General features: G+C 42.3%; 1 protein-coding gene and 1 long non-coding RNA gene across 4 annotated transcripts in view; one reads left to right on the forward strand and one right to left on the reverse strand.

Annotated features, from left to right (window-relative positions):
• The window catches only part of LOC106584012 (phosphatidylinositol 3-kinase regulatory subunit gamma), a 327133-nt gene that overhangs the window by 37665 nt on the left and 264846 nt on the right, over positions 1-24622 (reverse strand). Inside the window, exon 1 of one of the 2 annotated variants that reach the window (XM_014168763.2) lies at positions 5481-5947. The exons of the other annotated variant lie outside the window; for it this stretch is intronic. Coding sequence (XP_014024238.1) covers positions 5481-5592 — 112 coding nt within the window. The 5' untranslated portion in view covers positions 5593-5947. Of the gene's footprint in view, positions 1-5480; positions 5948-24622 lie in introns of those variants that run through there. 2 annotated transcript variants of the gene reach the window in all.
• On the forward strand, positions 972-3800 carry LOC106584013 (uncharacterized). Of its 2 annotated transcripts, XR_001323673.2 has the most exons (6): positions 972-1716; positions 1846-1935; positions 2221-2289; positions 2482-2797; positions 3151-3239; positions 3395-3800. It is a non-coding gene; the product is annotated as an uncharacterized lncRNA (long non-coding RNA). The 2 variants fall into 2 exon arrangements; XR_001323672.2 differs by having other exon boundaries at positions 972-1935.

The raw sequence follows: 24622 nt of genomic DNA on the forward strand, positions 1-24622 counted from the left end.
GTCCTGCAAAGATGACTGCAAGAGCACAGCGCAAACTGCTCAGTGAGGTTAAGAAGAATCCTAGAGTGTCAGTTAAAGACTTACACACATCTCTGAAACATGCTAACATCTCTGTTGACGAGTCTGCGATACGTAAAACACTAAACAAGAATGGTGTTCATGGGAGGGCACCACGGAAGAAGCCACTGCTGTCAAAAAAAGACATTGCTGCACATCTGATGTTTGCAAAAGTGCACCTGGATGTTCCACAGCGCTACTGGCAAAATATTCTGTGGACAGATGAAACTACAGTTGAGTTTTTTGGTAGGAACACACAACACTATGTGTGGAGAAAAACAGCACACCAACATCAAAACCTCATCCCAACTGTAAAGTATGGTGGAGGGATCATCATGGTTTGGGGCTGCTTTGCTGCCTCAGGGCCTGGACAGCTTGCTATCATCAACAGAAAATGAATTCCCAAGTTATCAAGACATTTTGCAGGAGAATGTTAGGCTATCTGTCCACCAATTGAAGCTCAACAGAAGTTGGGTGATGCAACAGGACAATGACCCAAAACATAGTAGTAAATTAACAACAGAATGGCTTCAACAGAAGACAATATGCCTTCTGGAGTGGCCCAGTCAGAGACCTGACCTCAACGCAATTTAAATGCTGTGGCAAGACCTCAAGAAAGCAGTTCACTCCAAACATCCCAAGAATATTGCTGAACTGAAACAGTTTTGAAAAGAGGAATGGTCCAAAATTCCTCCTGAGCGTTGTGCAAGTCTGATCCGCAACTACAGAAAATGTTTGGTTGAAGTTATTGCTGCCAAAGTAGGGTCAACCAGTTATTAAATCCAAGGGTTCACATACTTTTCCTACCCTGCACTTTGAATGTTTACACGGTGTGTTCAATAAAGACATGAAAATGTATAATTGTTTGTGTGTTATTAGTTTAAGCAGACTGTGCTTGTCTATTGCTGTGATCTAGACCAATTTATGCAGAAATCCTGGGATTTCCAAAGGGTTCATATACTTTTTCTTGCCACTGTATGTCTTTTAGTTCAATATTCTACTGCAATCCACCAGGATTTACAAAACCCTATTTTTATCCCATTTATTTCCATCAATAATTAATCAAATTATTGCACCTGAATTTAACCCTGAAAATATTACAATTATATTTTCCCCTAATTGTTTTACGTAATTAACCTTTTACTCCAATGGGCTAACTCAGGGTCACACAGAGTGTTTCTTGGTAGTCTTAAAACAAATCTACTTTGAAACAAAAGTATACACCTCACACACATGGTTATGGGCTTAAAAAAAGAAGACACCTGTACCATGTCAGATATAGAGTTTAAATGTCCTCAATTTTGAATTTGCATACCAATATTACAGTGTATATACATCCCAGAAGACTGAAATTTAACAAAACCGTTTGACATAAAAACATCAGATTTTCAGCATTAAAAAAAAATCAAAGAAATAAAATAAGAATTATGAAATTATGAAAAATATTAATACAATTCCACCCATGAGGCCACTAGAGGGAAATTTGGTCATTTAACTGCAGGAAAGGGGTCTACCATAATGGTGCACTAATTTAATTTTAATTTCAGTAGCTAAATAAGAAGGTAGGCCAACTAAAACTTGGATTGGAATCTGTGCCTCACACGCAGAAATAAATCTCTGCGCGCAAGCAGCCTGCTTGCTCGAGCCGTCACATGCCCGGTAGGCTACACAACAACACAGCTGGAAAACAACGACAGTTTCTTGAAATGTACACAAAAAACTTCCAAAAGATTTGACCGCTAATTAGTTGTCCCTGTTCTCCTGCATTCATGTTGTAACTTTTGTAAGTAATGCAGCTGTCTGTTGGGGAGAAAAACATCAACTAAAGTTTTGCTAGCTGGCTAACGTTAGCGCTCTGGCTAATCCTCCATGGACATGGTAAGTTTTCATTTTTACCTGTTGTAGCTAGCTAGCTAAAGTTTACATTTTGATATCTGTTTAGTTAATGACAGTAAATTTGTGTTTGTGTAAGAGAGAGCGAGAGATGATCACAACTTTAGAAAACATTGTCATGTCAACATGTTTCTTGATTCATCAGGGATCCATGTATTTGTGTGCATTTTGTATTTGACAATACGATACATTTTGCATATACCACTCAACACTCATTCTAACGTTACACCTCAACTGTCTTTTTTAATTCTTGATTCTCTTTTTTTGTAGGAATCTTCTAGATTGGATGGAAGGATGGAAGAGTGAACAAAGGGAAAGAGTACAGTAGTTATCCAGCCTGTAAATAGCCTATGTTTTGCTGTCTCTCTCTCTCTCCCTCCCCGTCTGTCTGCCTAACTGCCAGATTGCTGAGGGGCAACATAGTCAATTTACTTGCTAGGCTAAGTCTAACTTACTGAAGACCTTAGGCCTTCTGTAGTAGCTAGGTTACTAATCATAATGGTTAATATTGATTTGGCTCTGTCTTTACAGTTCCTGAAACATGTCAATGACCTGATGCATGGCCTCTACAGCAGTCCTTGGCCACCTACTGCGTTACCAGTGATCTATTCTGCCACATCCCAGCTAAAGAAGAAAGGAAAGAGATTTTCCAATTACACCAATTTCTAACAATGTTTGTTGCAGGAATGATATGACATACAAACATAACTTTAGAAAAACATAATATTTTATTGTCTCTCTATACATACCTCGATTTTTGCATTTACCTTTCTTTTTTTAAGACTGCCAAGCTGTCCTCAATTTTGGGAACTTCTGTCTGGGACAACGTCCTCAGGATTATGGAGTGGTGTGTTTATAAAATGTTGTTTGAATATTAAGCAAAACTTTAACACTTAGAGATGAGTACAAAAAATTGTCCAACTAGTCAAATTTTTGATATCCTCTTTCTTAAAATGTTTGAGATTTAGTTAATGTCCCACTTCAATATGAAGGGACAGAGGAGAAAACATGCCTTTGATACCACTCGTGTCCTCCATTGTAATTGGTAAGTAAATGTAAGCAGTTGAGACATTTGGCATAGACAATGACACCTTTTGTAGATTCTGACTGTTAAATATATTTTACTGTGCGTCACTGTTATGTCGTGTCCTGCATGCCCACATTACGCCAATCATTAATTTATTTTCTTCTCTTTTTAAGCTTACAGTAAGTGCAATGAAAAGCCAGAAAACTCAGGAGGTTGAAGTTCTGAAATATGCCGTTGACGTCAGGGTGGATGAGGACGCAAAGTATGTATATGAGCAAGTTGCTCTTTTTTTAAAGACATCTAAGCTATAACTGCCACAAACTTTTTCAACTGGGACCACACAGTTTCTTCAGGAATGTAGTTATTTTAAAATCTCAGATTGATAAAGTTGTAATGCGCTGATTCTTTTCACTGCAGAGCTGACACATCACACCACTCTTCAAGAGGGCCACTACGCGCCAGATCGACTTCTGTGCTCAGTCCTTGATGAGGATCTACCACATTACACCACTAATTAATCATTGATACAATTTTTTTTAAATGGGCCTTTATATACTCTGTCCCAGTCTTTCTATGCATGTAACGTCTTGGATTATGAAACAATTGCTGTATGCAGATGTGCTAAAAACGTTAAATGTAAGAATATGCTGTGGCTATGGAAACAAATATAAATGTAATGAACAATGTTTTTAATATACAACTTTTTCCTCTGCAATACTTTTTACAGTAGGTAATAAGCTGTAGTCAGGTGGTCATTACCAGGTTATGATGAGGTCTTAACTATGATCAGTACATAATAAAGCACATAATACAGTGGTCACAATTATGACCAGCTGGTTTTATGTTGGTCAGAAAAATACATGATATTCTGGTTAGTAAAAATACATTTAGAAAAAAACTGATGTCTTTTAAACCAGATTTTGCCCACTGGGTACTGACTCACTTGTTAGTTCATTTGACAGTAGCTTTGTAGCCTATACTGTAGGCTATGTCTTTTAGAGTAGGCCTATAGTTGAGTTGCATTGCAGAAGTGTAGCTGGACTATAGTCAGCTCGAGCCTATATATCTAAATGCCATCTTAAAACTGTCTCTCTATCGGTTCCCAGCCTATGTATGACCTCATAGTGAATGCGTGAAACCCTTGTGAATCGCAGAGCCATTGCATTGACAGCACATATAAATGGAAATGGACTACACATAGTCTATAGGAGAATGCCCCCCCCCCCAATTCACTCCACCACCGACATAAAGCCCCTTTTTCTAAAGAGATATCATCCCATTTGCCCCGGATGACAATGGAGAGGGTTGCTGTACACGCAGAACTGGATAGTGTAACAGTCCACTTCAGAAGGTGCCAATATTCTAAAATCGTTCTATCAAGGGCATGGGACAGGGGGGGAGAAAGAGCTACCGGCAAATTATATTCAGTGCAATTCAACAGCATCTCCTGCTCCATCCGCTGAGCGTCCTACATCTGCGGTATTAATTCAAGAAGAGGGGGAAGGGGGATGGGAGTCGAATGACACTTGCACAAAATACCAAGAAATGACTAAAATACATTTAAAAATGTATATGACAAGTCGGTCAGAATCATGCGCAGATATTATGCATGACATCTGCGCCTCGAGCAACGTTGATATAGATTAAACAGAGGGTTGTACTTCATTGACTTGTAACGCAATCTTTTCAGATCTCTTTCCCCTCCCCCACAACCTATGCTTCACTGGACTGAACACCTTAAACTATTTTGGAGAACCAGGATATTATATTGATGGTAAAACACGGTAAAGTAGAGTTTAGGTATGAACGACATGAATAAATATTGAATAGACTGTTATAAAAGAACAAAGCAAACTGACAAAAGTGATGGCCTTCGTGCTAAATGAATGAATGAATGACTAAAGAAAAACGAATGAATAAGCAGCCGACTAAATAACTATACTGAGTTAATCCATTTGTATCATAGCGACAAATAAAGTTCATTGATTCAATGAATAATGTCCATATGCGCGTGAAATGTTTATTAAAACGGAAGGGATTATTGCAGGATACACAGTAGCCTGTATCAATCTGCTGTTCATGTGATGTCACTCCCATAGACTCGTAATTTTTTTTTTTTACAAAATTGTTACAAACTAAACAACGCATCTGATACATTATAAAAAAAAATAGATGCTAAAGGATCGTCATCACCGTTGCACTTGCAACAGTAGCAAAACGACTGGACGTTGACAATGTAGCGATGTTACAGCAAATGGAATAGAAAACTATAACGCACATTTCTAGACGCTTGTGCACTACTTGCGCATCTGTTATAACTACTGCAAAATGAAACAACGAAGTTACCCAAATTAATAGGCTCGCTATCTAGACAGGCAGGTTTTTCAGGCAAGGCGTTCTTAAAGTTTTCACCATTCAATCCATATGACAAATGTCCCCGCATCTGCGAATATGATACATTACTTTACCACACAATGACAATGCAATAGTTTTAGTGGCCTACCTGGAGGTGGTTGGTCCATTTCAATGTAAAATATTAATTCTGTGGAATATGGCATCATCACGTCCCTCCAATCATTGTCTTCTTTTTCCGTAGTCCAAACTGTATTGTACATTGTCTTTACTTCACTTGCGAATGACACTTGTCCTTCTCCAAATGGATATAAAAAAAAGGATCACAGGTGAACAACGACAAAACGTATACAACACTTGACTGATTTGATACTGCTATGTACTGTATATAGGACAGCTCATATAGGACAGTCTCTGCTGATCTGAATGCCTGCTTCGGACAATAAATACGATGAACTCTTCTCTAAAAGCACCAGGCTTCACTGCTCAGACTTACAACTTCACTGTACCAAAGGCCTATAAAATGATCTAACAGTCCTACAGAGCTGAAAGTAGATACCAGCTCTACAATCCAGTCCGTTCTTCAGGGACTGAGCAGTAATCTTCATTTTAAGAACACTGGCGGCGCCTAGGGAACCGTTCACATCATCTCGGCGATACCACTCCAAGCGGACACCAGGGTGACAGCCGTTTCTAATAATGACGCATCGAAAATGGGTTTGCGCTTTCTCTGCGCTACAATTCACAGACAGCATTGTTATAACATACGGACGATTGTATACGTATATGAACATATTTTTCCGTTCACTGGTTTATATATCATGTTAGTAATTTTCAAGAATCTAGTGGCATCATTTTACTCGCCCCCTTTCACACAAACACATTGGTATGTTCCCATCTACTTTCTAGAGGCTAAGAACTAGGCAGTACGCAGACTCCAGTGTTGGGAACCAATAGGAAATGACTTTACTTCAACTCGTTGCCGGAGATTGAAGTTTTGTATTTCAATTTTTTTTGCAACCTGGTGTACCCTCCTGGCCAATGAACATCGCTGGGATGCAGGAAGTGAATTGCTGATTGGGTCAAACAGTACTATGAGGGACAAAGGGATGCAGGCCACAAGAGGAGAGAAAAGTGACACTAAAATATCTAGTAATTGTTTTCTGAGCATGACCACAACTCATGGCCAGACACAAAACATATTATACATATGTTACAACATGGGGGGGGTGAGTGGCGTGTATATGTGTGTGTGTGAGGGGGGAGTCCCCCAGTTCCCCACTCCAGATGGCTAATGCCGGACACACAGCCCCTCTCTGTCAAGTGTGTCAAAGTGTTTTAATTGACACTGTCTCTATCTGTGATGGGGTGGTGCCACACAGGCCAGGCTGGACAGATAAAAGGGTAACAATGACACAGGAACTGCCTCTGCCCTGCACGGTAATCCACGGGAGATAGAGCCCTGGGAAACTAGAATAATCTGCTGTGTTTTATCTATACATCAGGACGGGGTCCCTCTGAATCTCATGAATAATAGACGGCAGAAGCATCACGCCGGCATTTGCATACTGTATTTATAATAGTGTGTGTGTGAACTACCCCTCCTTCGCCTCCTCCCTTCCACACCTAATTTTTCTGAGATCATTTGTTAGGAGTGTCAGTCAGGGATGTGTATTTGCCATCCTGTGATTCTGGCTTCTCTCAAGCATCTGCTACACAGGTGGTGGGTGGGTGGGTGGGTGAGTGAGTGAGTGAGTGAGTGAGTGAGTGAGTGAGTGAGTGAGTGAGTGAGTGAGTGAGTGAGTGAGTGAGTGAGTGAGTGTGAGTGTGTGTGTGTGTGTGTGTGTGTGTGTCTGTGTAACCACAGATGACCTCTGGGACTCAGGTGTTGGTTTTGTTACTTCTGTAGCCATAGAAACGCAGCAGCGCCTAGTGAAGCGCTGTAATGTGATGATGCAGCATCTAATATGAGAGTTATTCCAAAAGGTCTTAAATAAAGGTATGTTTTAATAAACAATTTAAAACGTAGGCCTTTGGGACTATAGAGTTCTTTGAACAAGTTTTAATCTCGTCTTGACATATCAGTGGTTGCACAGCAGCTGTGTCTGAAATACAACATCTACGCAAGACTGGAACTTTTCTAACCTTTTAACGTAATCATTTAAATTAATTTATCTGTTATTTCGGTTTTGTACAATAAAAGCTAAAATGCCAAAAAGGGAGGTCCAGACTGACAGAGGTTAACTGGGTGCCTATGGGACCAAATCACATTTAGAAACTTTTTCTATCTGTATGTGTGTGTGTTAGCAGATTTTCAGCCCTGATTTTTACGCATGGTTTCATGGCCCCTGTCTCAGTGTGCATGTGCTGCAACAGATCAGTGTTACAGAAAGACACTCCAGTTAGGTACAGTAGCTCTGCCTGTCAAAGTCCCCAGCGTATGTCGTCAACAGTGATTCCACTGCTCTGTGCGAGTGTGTGTGTGCAGTGTATGTGTGTTGTGTTAAAACACAGTAGATTGTGCATTTGTGCGGCTCAAAGCCATGGGGCAGGCATAAGCAGCCGTGAGAGAGATTCTAATCTGCCTGGCTACAGTGCAAAACCAAGCTAACCAATGCCCAATCCCAAAGAAATGTAACAAAAAAAAGGCTGACTTTTAAGTTGGGTTGTTGAAGTTTGAAAGGTACATGATTGCCTTGAGGATTTGGAAACCGCTCCATGCTTGGAGATGGAGGGGGGAAGCGTTTTCACTGCACACTGATGTGACCGCATTCTGCTTGCCACATGACACATTTTTTGACAGTGCTATTTCTGTGCTGATTATCCATTGCCCTTAGCGCTTTCATATTTTGTCTGTAACTGTAATAAGTAGAGTGGAAAGTGCAATTTAACTGTAGACACGAATAGGCTGTTCCATAGTCCCGCGCTAAACATAGACCTTTCTAGAGTAGGGGAGCCAGAGCACACACAGAAAGGGAACTGTTGCATAAGACGCTGTGGCGGTCATGCATATATTATGTCTGAAAATTGTGATAATATTACAGTGTCCAAATCCAAAGGCAGGAATGATTGTGCTTCCTGTTCCCTTTCCCTCCACTGTAAGGGTTTGATGATTATCTCTTTATTTTTTACAGACATCATTAGATTCTCTCCCTCTCTCTCTCTCTCTCTCTCTTTCTGTCTCCCTCTGCAGTAATATACAATATTATATAAAATAGTTGCATAAGCCATACCGGATTCAGGGTTACCTAATGGTGTGTGTTTGCGTGTGTGTATGTGCGTGTATGCCTGTTCGGCCCATTTGTGTGTACCGTATGTCAGAGCAGCAGCAGTAACAGCGTCCATGGGCTGCTAGCTGCAGGGAACATGTGGAGAGGGCCATACTCCCTGTATGTACACTGAGTGTACAAAACATTAGGAACACCTTCCTAATTTTGAGTTGTTACCCCACTCCCCGTTTCTCTTCCCTCCCCTCCCTTTTGCCCTTAGAACAGCCCCAATTCGTTGGGGCATAGACACTACAAGGTGTCGAAAGTGTTCCACATGGATGCTGACCCACGTTGACTCCAATGATTCCCACAGTTGTGTCAAGTTGGCTAGATGTCCTTTGGGTGGTGGACCACTCTTGATACACACAGGAAACTGTTGAGTGTGAAAAACCCAGCAGTGTTGCAGTTCTTAACACACTCAAACTGGTGCGCCTGGCACCTAGTACCATACCCTGTTCAAAGGCACTTAAATATTTTGTCTTGCCAATTCACCCTCTGAATGGCATACACAATCCATGTCTCAATTGTCTCAAGGCTTAAAAATCCTTATTTAGCCTGTCTCTCCCCCTTCATCTACACTGATTGAATTGGATTTAACAGGTGACATCAATAAGGGATCCTAGCTATCACCTGGATTCACCTGGTCAGTCTATGTCATGGATAGAGCAGGTGTTCCTAATGTTTAATACAGTCAGTGTATATGGTGAAGAAGCACTTCCCGTATGGAGCCACACTCAGTGTATATCATGTCCTCTCTGGAGAACCACAGAAGCGTATGAACAAACTAAAATATGAGTGTCAATCTGGCTCTGACATCATCATGCATGTTGAGTCTGTCTCATCAGATATCTGCCTCAGCAAAGGCCATGAACCCCCCTAGAGAATCTTTCTGACCTACAATATGGGACAGAGGGTTCAAATACAGTCCAAGCGGATTCTGATTAAGAATAGAGGAAGTCATAATGTTTATGATCTAGAATATGATATTTCTAAGGATCTTTAAGAGTCAATCTAAGCAACGTAATAAAAAAAATCCCAATCAAAATCCGTTAGTTTAAGATAGATCTGTTTTTTGCATGGGCTGCATCTCAGACCATAAGACATCCCACAAATTGGTCATCTCACGAAAACGTCTGTAGCATCCGAACGTTTTGGCCTATAAACTAATATGACCCCACTGTGGAAAGGGGTGACTCTAACGAACACGATGTTCTGTTTTGCTCTACGACACCCACAAGTGTCATGGGACTCATCTGAAGGTATCCCATACAAATGAATGGAAGTATGGTGGTAGTTTTGTGCCAACAAAAATAAGGGGTTAAATATATGTACCAAAAAAACTATATGAGCTTTCTTATATATCCTAGATATAGGGAAGACACTTCAAAACCTTATTCCTTATGATTTTTTTTTTGTTGTGACATTTATGAATGTGTTATTCAATGTGTTCTTAGGGGCTATAGACGGCTTACACTTTTAGAGGTTAAAGAAAACATTACGTTGAATCTTTTGATTCCTTGATGCACTTCAGACCTAACAAATTCAAGCCTGATTGTCATAAAAGCTGCCTGTCCAGTCTGTCTGTCCAACTGACACTCACTGTGGGAGAAATCTGCAGCAACCAGCCAGCCAGCTAGGAGTCATGTGTGCACTAACTCGAGCTAACCAATTAGCTGCACCGTCTGGAAATTTCCAGGCATTGCTCTAATTCAGTGCAAAAACCCAGCCTCAGTTCCCGGTACTGGCTGAATAGGTCTTTGCCCAAACGCAACGACCAGAGAACCGGATGGCGAGTCTCCTGTTAGGCATACATGGCGTATGCAGCTCTTCCCCAAAAACTAGACCCCGGCACCAAAGTGTTAATAACGCAGTGGAGTGGAATGAGTCGACCCCCCTCCTCTCTCTCCCCTCCATCTCTGTTAGTGCATCAGCCAGTTACAGTGCCAAGCAGGGAGAGAGAGAGCGAAAGCAGTCCGGGCAAGGCAGTACCCTCACTACACTCCACCCCCACCCTTTTGACAACCCAAATCTCTCTCCCCTGTTCTCTCGTTCCCTCTATCTTTAGTCTGCACCCTTGTTCCTCACCTTTATCCTTCTCATCTGCCCCAAAACCCTCTTTCTCTATCGCTCTCTCTTTTTTCTCTCTCTGGGGTGGCAGACAGACGGTGTGTTTGGAGCTCCTGTCCGCAGCAGAGCCGAGCCGGTATAAGGTGATGTCATCCTGCAATGTGAGCGTCCCTGTAGCACTGATGCAATACTCCGGTGACACTCTGTAACGAGCTGCTGGCAGGCACAACTGCTGAGCCTTCTCTCTTCCTATCACCATCCCTTTCTCTCCTCTACCCTCCATTTCTCAATTTGTGTTCTTCGCTTGATCCAAATCCCCCTTCCCCCTCGCCTCGTCTATATTTGTTCTCTACCCACACAGTCCCCTTTCCTCCTTCCGCTTCCTATCCCTCCCTCCCACCCCTCTGTGGTTGTCACAGTGTCATGGCACCATGGCTCAGCATTACTCATGGAGTAGCACAGCCAGTCAGTCAGGCAGGCAGGACCTCTTCAGATAAAAGGCCAGCTCTACCGTTAACCCCTTCCTCCTCTCTTCACAGCAATACCTGCTGGGGTAACCCTTCCCTGACAGAAAATACAATTTGAAATTGTGGATTGAAGTATTCAATTCAATTCTATACAGTATGCAATTGAGAAACATGACACAAGACAAGGCAGAAGGGAATAGAAAGAGTGTGCAAGCACATATTGTCTGTGTTTAAGGGTTTTCCCATACCCTGAGAATGGCTGTGTGCTGGGTTTTCTTTTTGTCTGTGCTTAGATCCTCTGACTCCTCTTGAGTTATCAACAGCTCACAACAATGATCAAGCAGCAGCAACTGATACAGCAGCACTAAACAAACACTTTCTCACTTCTGATATGTCAGTCAGGACTTTCACCCTCCCCCTTCTCCCTCCTGTCCACCGTCCCTACCTCCCTCCCCCTCCCCACTCTTCAATAAACCCCCATTGTTCGCTGGAGATGGATCCTGCCACTCTACTCCTCCCACCTCAGGCTTTCTGTCATGTCAGTCTGAGCTAAGCTGCGGAACAGGGTTAGCGACCGCAGAACTGCTACCCATAAACGCCAACACCTGAACCCATGCAGAATAGCCAAGCGCTAATGCTAACAGATTAGCATCCTTCCATGACTGGCTCAGGCTCTGCACGGCTGGGAGAGGAGCTGTGGATGTGTGTGTGTGCGTGCGTGTGTGTGTGAGCACGCGTGTGTGTGCGTGCGTGAGTGGCCTAGGGGGGTCTAGCGGTCTAGGCCGTTGCTTCCAGTGCGCATGTACCACTGCAGCATGGGTTCCAATCTGTGTGTGAACTGCGTGTGAATGGGCCCCTTTATCCTGTGACCTGGCAGAGAGATTATACAGCAGAAACTAGGTGTGTAATCCTTTTAGGGCCTGCAACAGTGGAATGACTGGGACGGGAGCTGGAGCATAAACCTGACTGAGTCTGGGCTGGATTAGAGGCACACTGACAGAGAGAGACACTCGAGCCCTAGCAAACCAAACTCTCTCTCTTTTCTCATTCACTTACTTACTGTACATACTGTCAATGTTCTGGTAGGGCTCTGCAGCTACCAACTTGTGTATGAAATATAACTGTATCATGCTGTATCATATATTGGTGAGCAGTTTTTTGAACAGGTGGTCAGGACAATAGCGTTAATAAGAATAGAATAATAATAATAAAAATAACAACAACAATAATAATAATAATATTACTATTAAGAGATTGTACAGGGCTTGGAGTTGTGTGTTAGAGCTGCTTACCTCTCTTCCCTGTATACCACCTGACCGTCCTCATCAGCTACACGTACAGGGCCATCATGACGCAAGCCGTGTGTTTATGTTTGTGTGTGTGTTTTTGATATGGTGAATGTTTGTTTGTGTATGCTAGTGTGTGTGTGTGTGTCTGTGTGTGTATGTGTGTGTATGTGTGTTAGTTAGATATGGAGGGTGATACAGTGAGTATTTTTAGAGTGAGAATATGAGTGTGTGTATGAGAATGTGTTTATATGTGCGTGTGCGTTTCTGTCTGTGTGAGGGGGGTGTAACCTGAATTTGCATTTATGCTTGCTTGCTTTGGATGGAATTCAAATAATTTGTAGCCTCAAGGCAGAGACCGACATAGAGAAATACTACAGTTTACTATACAGTGGCTTGCGAAAGTATTCAACCCCCTTGGCATTTTTCCTATTTTGTTGCCTTACAACCTGGAATTAAAATATATTTTTTGGTGGTTTGAAGAACTTGATTTACAAAACATGCCTACCACTTTGAAGATGCAAAATATTTTTTTCTTGTGAAACAAACAAGAAATAAGACACAACAACTGAAAACTTGAGTGTGCATAACTATTCACCTCCCCCCAAAGTCAATACTTTGTAGAGCCTACTTTTGCAGGAATTACACCTGCAAGTCTCTTTAGGGTATGTCTCTATAAGCTTGGCACATCTAGCCACGGGGATTTTTGCCCATTATTCAAGGTAAAACTGCTCTAGCTCCTTCAAGTTGAATGTGTTCCGCTGGTGTACAGCAATCTTTAAGTCATACCACAGATTCTCAATTGGATTGAGGTCTGGGCTTTGACTAGGCCATTCCAAGACATTTAAATGTTTCCCCTTAAACCACTTGACTGTTGCTTTAGCAGTATGCTTAGGGTCAATGTCCTGCTGGAAGGTGAACCTCCGTCCCAGTCTCAAATCTCTGGAAGACAAACAGGTTTCCCTCAAGAATTTCCCTGTATTTAGCGCCGTCCATCATTCCTTCAATTCTGACTAGTTTCCCAGTCCCTGCCGATGAAAAACATCCCCACGGCACCATGCTTCACTGTGGGGATGGTGTTCTCGGGATGATGAGAGATGTTGGATTTGCGCCAGACATAGCATTTTCCTTGATGGCCAAAAAGCTCTATTTTAGTCTCATCTGACCAGAGTACCTTCTTCCATATGTTTGGGGAGTCTCCCACATGCCTTTTGGCGAACACCAAACATATTTATTTATTACGTACTTATTTTTTTCTTTAAGCAATGGCTTTTTTCTGGCCATTTTTCCATAAAGCCCAGCTCTGTGGAGTGTACGGCTTAAAGTGGTCCTATGGACAGATACTCCAATCTCCACTGTGGAGCTTTGCAGCTCCTTCAGGGTTATCTTTGGTCTCTTTGTTGCCTCTCTGATTAATGCCCTCCTTGCCTGGTCCATGAGTTTTGGTGGGCGGCCCTATATTGGCAGGTTTGTTGTGGTGCCATATTCTTTCCATTTTTTTAATAATGGTGCTCCGTGGGATGTTCAAGTTTCAGATTTCTTTTATAACCCAACCCTGATCTGTAATTCTCCACAACTTTGTCCCTGACCTGTTTGGAGAGCTCCTTGGTCTTCATGGTGTCACTTGCTTGGTGGTGCCCCTAATTTTTTTAATTTCACTTCACCAATTTGGACTATTTTGTGTATGTCCATTACATGAAATCCAAATAAAAATCCATTTAAATTACAGGTTGTAATGCAACAAAATAGGAAAAACACCAAGGGGGATGAATACTTTTGCAAGGCACTGTAGAATACTACAATACTTACTATAGAATTCTGTAGTAAACTGCTGTATACTATACAACACAATGTAGTATCCACTGATAATGTAAAGTACTTACTGTATAATTGTGTAGTGTACTGTAGAATACTATAGAAAATACTACAGTATTATTCGCATAAAAAACACTGTAGTAACATCTACAATAATTTCAGCAAAAACACAACAGTCTGCAACAAGTATAGACCATACAATGTGTTCCCTACAGGTTATAGTTCAGAGCAGAAGCTCTGCACTATTGTCACGTCCTGACCAATATTTAGGTATTATTTGTATTATATTTGGTCAGGACGTGGCAGAGGTATATTTGTTTTGTATTGTGGGGTTTTGTGTGTGGTGTAGTGGGGTGTGTTAGTTTTGGTATAGGTTCTAGGTTTGTTTTTCTTTGTGTAGTTTTGGGTGCTGGACTCTCAATTGGAGGCAGGTGTTTCTAGTTGCCTCTGATTGGGAGTCCTATAAGTAGGTGTGTGTTTGTTTGGTAGGTTGTGGGTAGTTGTATTTTGCACTGCGTTTATTCTGCCTGTAAAACTGTCACTAGTCTTTCTTCGTTTTCTTGTTTTTTCTCCGTGTTCACATTCATTTAATAAATTAAGATGATGAGCACTAACTCCTCTGCGTATTGGTCCACATTCTCCGACAATGATTTCGCTATATCGTCTGACGACGAAGATTTCTGTGACAGAACTACCCACCACAACAGGACCAAGCAGCGGAGAAAAGAGCGGGACGCGGAATATAGGGATTATTGTGAAAAGTGGACTTGGGAAGAGATACTGGCCGGAGATGGCGCGTGGAAGAAAGCTGGGGTGGAACAGGAATGCTACGTTGGGACACATCTGGCTAGGAAGCCGGAGAGGCACCCCCAATAAAAAAAATTGGGGGGGCACACTGGTAGTTTGGCTGGGCGTAGGAAGAGCCATAAGCCAGCTACCCGTGAGTGCAGGAAGGGGCGAAGAAGGTGGAGAGCACTGTGTTTCGCCGAGGTGCGCACTCTCTCGCTCATACGCTCATACGCACAGCCCAGTCCGCCCTGTACCAGCACCCCGCTTGTGCAGGGCTACTAGTTCCATCCACCCAGGACTGGTTGTGCAGGCGGTGCGATCCCGGCCACCTGTGCGCCTCCATGGCCCAGTCTTTCCGGTTCCTGCCTCTCGGAGTATCCCGGAAGTGAGTACTCCCAGTCTAGCACGACCAGTACCAGCAACCCGGACCAAGCTTCCCAATAGTCAGCCTAGTCCTGTTCAGCCTGTTCCCGCTCCCCGCACTAGCCCTAAGGTGCGTGTGCCCAGACTGGCACATACTGTACCAGCCCCACGCATCAGGCATCTAGTGCGTCAGCCCAGCTTCGTCAGTCTGGTGTCGCCAGAGCCGCCCGCCAGTCAGGAGTCGCCAGAGCCACCCGCCAGTCAGGAGCTGCCAGAGCCGCCCGCCAGTCAGGAGTCGCCAGAGCCGCCCGCCAGTCAGGAGTCGCCAGAGCCGCCCGCCAGTCAGGAGTCGCCAGAGCCGCCCGCCAGTCAGGAGTCGCCAGAGCCGCCGGCCAGTCAGGAGCTGCCAGAGCTGCCCGGAGCTGCCAGAGTGGCCCGTCTGCCCGGAGCTGCCAGAGTGGCCCGTCTGCCCGGAGCTGCCAGAGTGGCCCGTCTGCCCGGAGCTGCCAGAGTGGCCCGTCTGCCCGGAGCTGCCAGAGTGGCCCGTCTGCCCAGAGTCTGCCTGTGACCCGGAACGGAAGGGGTCTGTTTGCGACCCAGAACCGAAGGGGTCTGTTTGTGACCCAGAACCGAAGGGGTCGGTTTGTGACCCAGAACCGAAGGGGTCTGCCTGCGACCCGGAACCAAGGGGGTCGGCCTGCGACCCAGGACTGAGGGAATCTGCCTGTGACCCAGAACCGGGTGAGTCTGGCTACGATCCCAAAATATAATTAATTAACTGTGAATGTAATGAGTCTGCCTACAGCCCGGGACCGAAGGAGTCGGCCTACGACCTGGAACCGAAGGAGTCTGCCTACTGTCCAAAGCCAAGCAAGTCTGTCTACGGTCTGGAGGGCAGTAGGCCAGAACCGGAGCCACCTCCAATATAGGTGGGTTGGGGAGGGGGGGTGTAGCACAGTGCCGTCGTTGACGGCAGCCACCCTCCCTTCCCTCCCTTTAGTTTAGGGGGTTTATTTTTGTATTGGGTTTTCTTTATGTTGGTGCATTCGGTGTATGCACCTTTAGGGGGGGTTAATGTCACGTCCTGACCAATATTTAGATATTATTTGTATTATATTTGGTCAGGACGTGGCAGAGGTATATTTGTTTTGTATTGTGGGGTTTTGTGTGTGTTGTAGTAGGGTGTGTTAGTTTTGGTATAGGTTCTAGGTTTGTTTTTCTATGTGTAGTTTTGCGTGCTGGACTCTCAATTGGAGGCAGGTGTTTCTAGTTGCCTCTGATTGGGAGTCCTATAAGTAGGTGTGTGTTTGTTTGGTAGGTTGTGGGTAGTTGTATTTTGCACTGCATTTATTCTGCCTGTAAAACTGTCACTAGTCTTTCTTCGTTTTCTTGTTTTTTTCTCCGTGTTCACATTCATTTAATAAATTAAGATGATGAGCACTAACTCCTCTGCGTATTGGTCCACGTTCTCCGATGATGATTTCGCTATATCGTCTGACGACAAAGATTTCTGTGACAACTATCTGTTCCAACCCCAGTCCTACCTACAGGTTATGGAACATTTGTTCTTTTAGTATTTCTCCAGTAGGTTTATTCAATAAGAAAGCCTCTACTACTATGTCAAAGATATTAAAACAAAAACACAATAGCAAATACTACAGTAAATTTGGCCAAAACACTACAGTAAATACTCCAAAAATATACACCTCACTCACATGGTTATGGGCTTAAAAAAAGAAGACACCTGTACCATTTCAGATATAGAGTTGAAATGTATTCAACTTTGAGTTTGCATCCCAATATTAAACTTTATATACATCACAGAAGACTGAAATATACCAAAACTGTTTGACATAGAAAGTTTTTTTTGATATAGTGTATATTAATAACATTCCACTTATGAGGCCACTAGATAATTTGAATACAGGAAAGGGCTACACACTATTATTGCACACAAACTGAGTCCATGCAACTTATTGTGTGACTTGTTAAGCAAATGTTTACTCCTGAACTTATTTAGGCTTGCCATAACACAGGGGTTGAATACTTATTGACTCAAGACATTTCCGCTCAAGCCATGCATGCCTGTAGACATTTTGAAAACATAATTCCACTTTGACATTATGGGGTATTGTGTGTAGGCCACTATAAAAAATCTCTATTTAATACATTTTAAATTCAGGCTGTATCACAACAAAATGTTGAAAAAGTAAAGTGGTGTGAATAATTTCTGAATGCACTGTGCTTACAGTCCACATTACACTAGAGTAAATACTACAGTATACTACAATCTGTACAAACACCAAGTTAATTACTTTGGGATATACTACAGTTTTATTTTATTACAGAATGTATACTATCGTTACCTATAAATACTACAGTATTCTACAGTATACTACAGTATTCACTGTAGTGTTTTTGCAGACTTTAGGGATGGGAGGGGAGGGAGGATGGGAGAGAGAGAGGGGAATGGGACACAGCTTGTGTCAATGTAACAAAGCTTATGCAGAAGAGCAGACTCTCGGCTAAGTTGAGTTTGCACTGTAACTCGATTTGAATCAATCTTATGAGATTCAATTTGATTTATTTTCAGTTGGAGTCAGCTCAATTCAGGTTCGTCTGTATTGGTCATTATAGACTGTATCGTGACACTGCTAATAGAGGCCCATGTGACAGCAGTGGTTGAGTAACCAGGTCGTTCTTGATTTGCGGTGGCATTTGTGTCCATGAAAAACACTTTAAAATGACAAATAGTTACACATTATACATGTTTTTGTTGATATTGAACTGTCTATTAATGATAAAACATCCTTTATACTGCAAAACATAAAGTTTATGCATTGTTTAAAGTACTTATGCTAAGCAAATTGGCTTGTCCCAGTAGTTATGTCTAGAGTTATAGTGTCATGTTTTGGGGATTTAGCAATATCTATCTAGTATTTCGAATTCTGGAAAGTTACACGTATTTCATATATTGTATAAATCAATAAAAACAAAGAAGGCTATTAAAATACATCTTTTTTTTACTTGTATAATGTCTGTCAATCAGTTGTATGTCATTAGTGTTTCCGCATTGAAAATTACTCATTACAAAGATATACAAGGACCTTGAGCATTCCCTCCATTGGCAAGCTGTTATTGGGAGAGGGGTCTGTACTAAAGAAAGTATTAGTTAATCACACTCTTTTAGTATGTCAAAACCTTGAGGATTCCATTGACAATTTGGTACAGTGCATTTGGAAAGTATTCAGACCCCTTAACCTTTTCCACATTTTGTTATGTTACAGCCTTATTCTAAAATGGATGAAATTGTTTGTTTTCCTTATCAATCTACACACAATACCCCATAATGACAAAGCAAAAACAGGGTTTTAGAAATGTTTGCTAATTTATTACAAATAAAAAACTGAAATATTACATTTACGTAAGTATTCAGACCCTTTACTCAGTACTTTGTTGAAGCACCTTTGGCAGCGACTACAGCCTCGAGTCTACTTGTGTTTGACGCTACAACCTGTATTTGGGGAGTTTCTCCCATTCTTCTCTGCAGATCCTCTTAGGCTCTGTCAGATTGGATGGGGAGCATCGCTGCACAGATATTTTCAGGTCTCTCTAGAGATGATTGATCGGGTTCAAGTCCGAGTTCTGGCTGGGCCACTCTAGGACATTCAGAGACTTGTTTTGAAGCCACTCCTGTTTTGTCTTGGCTGTGTGCTTAGGGTCGTTGTCCTGTTGGAAGGTGAACCTTCGCCCCAGTCTGATGTCCCGAGCACTCTGGAGCAGGTTTTTATCAAGGATCTCTCTGTACTTAGTTTCCCAGGCCCTGCCGCTGAAATACATCCCCACAGCATGATGCTGCCACCACCATGCTTCACCATTGGGATGGTGCCAGGTTTCCTCTTGATGTGACCCTTGGCATTCAGGCCAAAGAGTTTAATCTTGTTTCCATCAGACCAGAGATTATTTTTCTCAAGCAAAGGGTCTGAATACTTATGTAAATAAGGTATTTCTGTTCTTTATATTTAATGAATTTGCAAGATTTTCTAAAGACCTGTTTTTGCTTTGTCATTATGGGGTATTTTGAGTAGATTGATGAGGGGGGGAAAACTATTTAATCCATTTTAGAATAAGGCTATAACGTAACAAAATGTGGAAAAAGTAAAGGGGTCTGAATATTTTCCAAATGCACTGTATGTCTAAATCCAAAGTGTCACTTGGTGTTACTCAATTTAAATGAAGAGAAATAACATTGTGTGATTTTTTTTATCATTTCACTTTATTAAATTATTAAAGACCTAAAATTTGAGCATCTGTGGCCTCCATTTAACCGATTCCTCGATAACCAAAAATGTATCATTGGTGTTACTACTCTTACTGGCAGCACAATATTATACCAATGGTAAAAATTATTTTAAGTCATTAAGCTGCCATATCAATTGATTTAGAATATAAGGATGAACCCAAATACATTTAAATAAAATAATTGTAGAACTTAGTGAAAAAGTGGATAAATTAGAAGAGAAAGTTTTAGTGGAAAACCCCAGTTTTTCAGATGCCATTTGGCAGCCCATCTCCATGTCAACTGTAAACCACACTAACCAAACATACTGAAGAGGAGGAGCGTCACAAGGTTGGTTTGAGATAGATCCATATGCCTGCCTGAAGAGTAGGAGATGAGATGAGACGGGGGAGCTTGTTTGACAGCAGTCCTGTCCATACAGTAAATCCTGAACTTGTTGAGAGGTTTATACTCACAATGCTGCCAGTGAATGGGCAGAGCCCAGTCAAAACACACACAGTGGACACTGATGCTGACAGCGACTGATAGTGTCACAGCTGAGCCCAGTTTCTTTTCAATAGAGCGGGGGTGGCAGTTGGGCTGCTGGTTGTGTACAAGCAAAACAGAGGGTCATTTGGTGAGACAACTAGCCAAACACTAGCCAGTGGCTAGCTGGTGGCCTTACAGACTGTATAGGAGGAGAGGGTTGAGGTGGGTGAGGGTGGGGTGGTGGTGGTGTCCATAGTAGAAGATGTATGTATTTGGTGCCAGGTGTACAAACAGACTAACCCAGGAGACCAGGAGAGGTGGCCTAAGGGCTGGGCCCAGTGTTTGGTGTTTGTCACACAGACCAGGCTGTGGTGAAGTGGGATGTGGGGTAACCATGAAGGCAGGCGCACACACACACACACACACACACACACACAGCCTCAGACATTCAGCTCACACATACACAGGCCTAAACGAATCACCCACAAATCCCACGAAACAAAATGAAACACGTTGGGTTGGGCCAAACGCAACCGAATCGGGGGAAGGATCTGAGGGATTCCAACACTTGGATAAGGAAATTAGGGATTTGACAGAGGAGAGGGAAGCGAGAGAGAGGAGGTGAGAGGAAAAGTAAAGAGAGGAAAGACAGGTGGGCGTCCTCCTCACCTTCTTCTCACCTCCTCACCATGCCAAGTGCAGAGCCCAAATTTTGTCAGCCGGTGATTGTCATGCAAATAACTGCCGGTCTCACGGTAATTGACCGTTAATTAACATAAAGACATTCAGCATCTCCTGGCTTCTAAGCATAGCCTACATACCTAGGAGCCTGTATCCTCTCTTCATATTTCAAGGCTACGTTAAGATATTGACTCAGAGACAGACCAAGCCCCATCCTCTCTAAGCGTTATCGTCGTACTGTTGTCTATACTGCCAGGGCTGTTGTCAGCTGAACTCCACTCTTAGATCTGCTATTGTTAGCTCAAAAGAGGAACCCACTGTGGTTTGCTCACCCAGTGCTTTTAGTTAAAATGTGAATTCCATAAAGTTGAATACCCCCTCGGTTTTCAAAACATGTAGAGGGCTTGGGCTGTTGCACAATAGCAACCAAAGACCAGGTAAATTAGTTTATAACATTCCATCATTGGTTACTCTGAGAGTTCCTCATATTGACACTGGCTGCGGACCTTGGAAAAGTAATTCCAATTTCTTCTCCTTCCTCTATTACTAATGGGGATAGACCAAATGGTGCAGCTCTATGTAATCTTATAGCCGTACCAACTATATCAATATCAACCATCAGACAGGGCCTGCAACCGCCTATTGAACATAGCTTGTTTGAGTTTGAGTTTCCATGTGACTCGTAAAGGTCTTGGGTTGATGCATCTGAACATTAGGAGCTCATTTCCTAAACTGGATTACATCAAGATCTGTGCTATGCAGACAAATCCAGATATTCTGGTATTGACTGAAACCTGGATCTCTGGGAACATTCTGGACTCGGATATTAATATTTCAGAGCAGACAAACAGGGTAGAGGTGGTGGAGTGGCCATTTTTTATTCAAAATAATTTATCTGTTTCTTTACTGAGATCTATTTCCCTTGCCCAAAATGTTTAGCTACTATCTAAGCCTTTGTCTACCATCCTCCCTCAGCTAACATTAGTGCACTTGTGGAGTTAACTCGTTTGTTGTCTTATTTTACTAAATCTGAAGTTATTATCCTGGGTGATGTAAATAATGATTTGGAAATTCTTAAATATACACATGTTCTTAAAAAACATGTGTAATGATCTAAACCTAACCCAGCTGGTGGCTAAGCTTACATGGCCCAACCCTAGAGATCCTTCAAAGTCATCGCTGATTGATCTTACTTTAACTAATACACCAGAGAAATATATTCCTACTGGTGTCTTCGCTCAAGATATTAGTGATCATTGCCCAGTTGTTTGTGTTAGAGATGTGAGAATACAAAAATCGAAGCCTTGTGTCATCACAAAGAAAGAGTAACTTTAAAAACTTCAGTGAACAGGCTTTTTTACATGACCTTTATTTTAGTGACATTGATTATATTTCAGCTATCGCTGAACCTGAATTAGCTTTGAGCCTCTTTGCAGATGAATTCAATAGTATTGTGGATAATCATGCTCCCTTAAAAAATGAAGAGTACGAGTGGCGCAGCGGTCTATGGCACTGCATCACAGTGTTGCGGTGTCACTACAGCCTGGGGTTTGAGCCCAGGCTGTGTCATAAGCAACAGTGACTGGGAGTCCCATAGGGCGGCGCACAATTGGCCCAGCGTCGTCCGGGTTTGGCCAGTGGGGCTTTACCTGGCTCATTGCGCTCTAGTGACTCCTTGTGGAGGGCCGGACGCCTGCAGGCTGACTTCGGTCTTCAGTTGAACAGTGTTTCCTCCAACACATTGTTGCAGCTGGCTTCCAGGTTAAGCGAACGGGTGTTAAGAAGCATGGCTTTGCGGGTCATGTTTTGGAGGATGCATGACTCGACCTTCGCCTCTCCCGAACCCGTTGGAGAGTTGCAGCATTGAGACAAGATCGTAATTACGAAGTTGGGATGAAAAAGGAGGTAAAAAATATAAAATAATTAAGGGCTACAGGTAGATCGAATGCCTGGTACTCTCCAGAATTATCAGAAGTCATTCATAAAATAGAGGATACTTGGGTCAAGGCCAGGAACACATGGTTAGGCCCAGACTGGCAAGCTTTTAACCAACTAAGGAATCATTGTGTAAAACAAATCAGAAAGGCTAAATCTGATATGTAACTATGTAACTGCTCTTTCAGATTGTAATGGGAACCCGGCTAAATTATACTGAACACAAATATAAATGCAACATGTAAAGTGTTGGCCCCATGTCTCATGAGCTGCAACAAAAGATCCCAGAATTTTTCCAGTCACACAAAAAGCATTTCTCGTTTGACAAGGTAATCCATCCACCTGACAGGTGTAGCATATCAAGAAGATGATTAAACAGCATGATCATTACACAGGTGCACATTGTGCTGAGGACAATAAAAGGCCACTCTAAAATGTGCAGATTTGTCACACAACATCATGCCACAGAAGTGTGCAATTGGCATGCTGACTGCAGGAATGTCCAACAGAGCTATTGCCAGAGAATTGAATGTTAATTTTTCTACCATAAGCCGCCTCCAATCGGCCTCACAACCGGAGACCGCGTGTAACCACACCAGCCCAGGACATCCACTTCCAGCTTCATCTGCGGGATGGTCTGAGGAGGGGGAGGGTGCTGGGGTGCTGAGTATTTTTATCTGTAATAAAGCCCTTGTGTAGGGAAAAACTAATTCAAATTGTGCCCAGCCATGTAAAATCAATAGATTAAGGCCTAATGAATTTATTTCAATTGACAGATTTCCTTCTATGAACTGTAACTCGGTAACATCTTTGAAATTGTTTCAGGCTGTGTTTTAATTTTTTTTCAGTTTAATTAAGACACTGGTCTCATTGACGCATTCAATCATCATTTTATTTCAGCGGGCTAACTTCTAAGCCTATTCAGAATTATATTCGGCTGGGTGCTGATAGGGAAAACTTGCTGAATGATCAGAGAAATGATAGTCAAAACTTTTCTTTTAGGCTATTTTCAAAAAAATAATACCTGGATAGTTTCCTAGCGATAGACTACAAGAAATCCACATGGCCGACAAATTGTATCCCGGTCTGCTAAAGTGTGTAGCGCCCAACATTGTTGACTCAATAACCCACATTTTTTATTTAACACTGTTATCAGGAAATATTCCAAAAGTATGGAAATCAGCTCTTGTGCTGCCACTCCATAAGGACAGAGACAGTAGTGATCTTAATAATTATCGGCCAATTTCAAGGCTTCCTTGTCTAGCTAAGATTCTCGAATCCTTGGTGGATGTACAACTTTGCTCTTTTTTTAAATCAGAGAAATGTATTTTGAATGTAAATCAATCAGAGTTTAGGCCTGGGCATAGCACTATTACAGCAACCACTTTAGTTGTTAATGATCTGGTCAATGTTTTAGACACTCAAATTAAATGTGCTTCTTTGTTTGTGGACCTGTCAAATGCTTTTGATACTGTTGATCATGCTCTTTTACTGAATAAGTTGTCCTCGATAGGCTCTTTTACTGAATAAGTTGTCCTCGATAGGCTCTTTTACTGAATAAGTTGTCCTCGATAGGCTCTTTTACTGAATAACTTGTCCACGATATGCTCTTTTACTGAATAAGTTGTCCTCGATAGGCCTGAGCTCTGACGCCTGTTCTTGGTTTTAATGATTATCTTAGTGACAGAACTAAGGCCATCTTGATGGATGTGGTAAAGTCTGAATTTCTTGAAGTACATAAAGCTGTACCACAGGGGTTGATTTTGGGGCCTGTTCTCTTCACTATTTATATAAACACCATTGGTCAATCTGTTAAAAATGGTAAACTTAATCTATATGCGGATGATACTATT

Source organism: Salmo salar, chromosome ssa23 (genome assembly GCF_905237065.1).
Source record: "Salmo salar chromosome ssa23, Ssal_v3.1, whole genome shotgun sequence".
NCBI classification, from domain to species: Eukaryota; Metazoa; Chordata; class Actinopteri; order Salmoniformes; family Salmonidae; genus Salmo; species Salmo salar.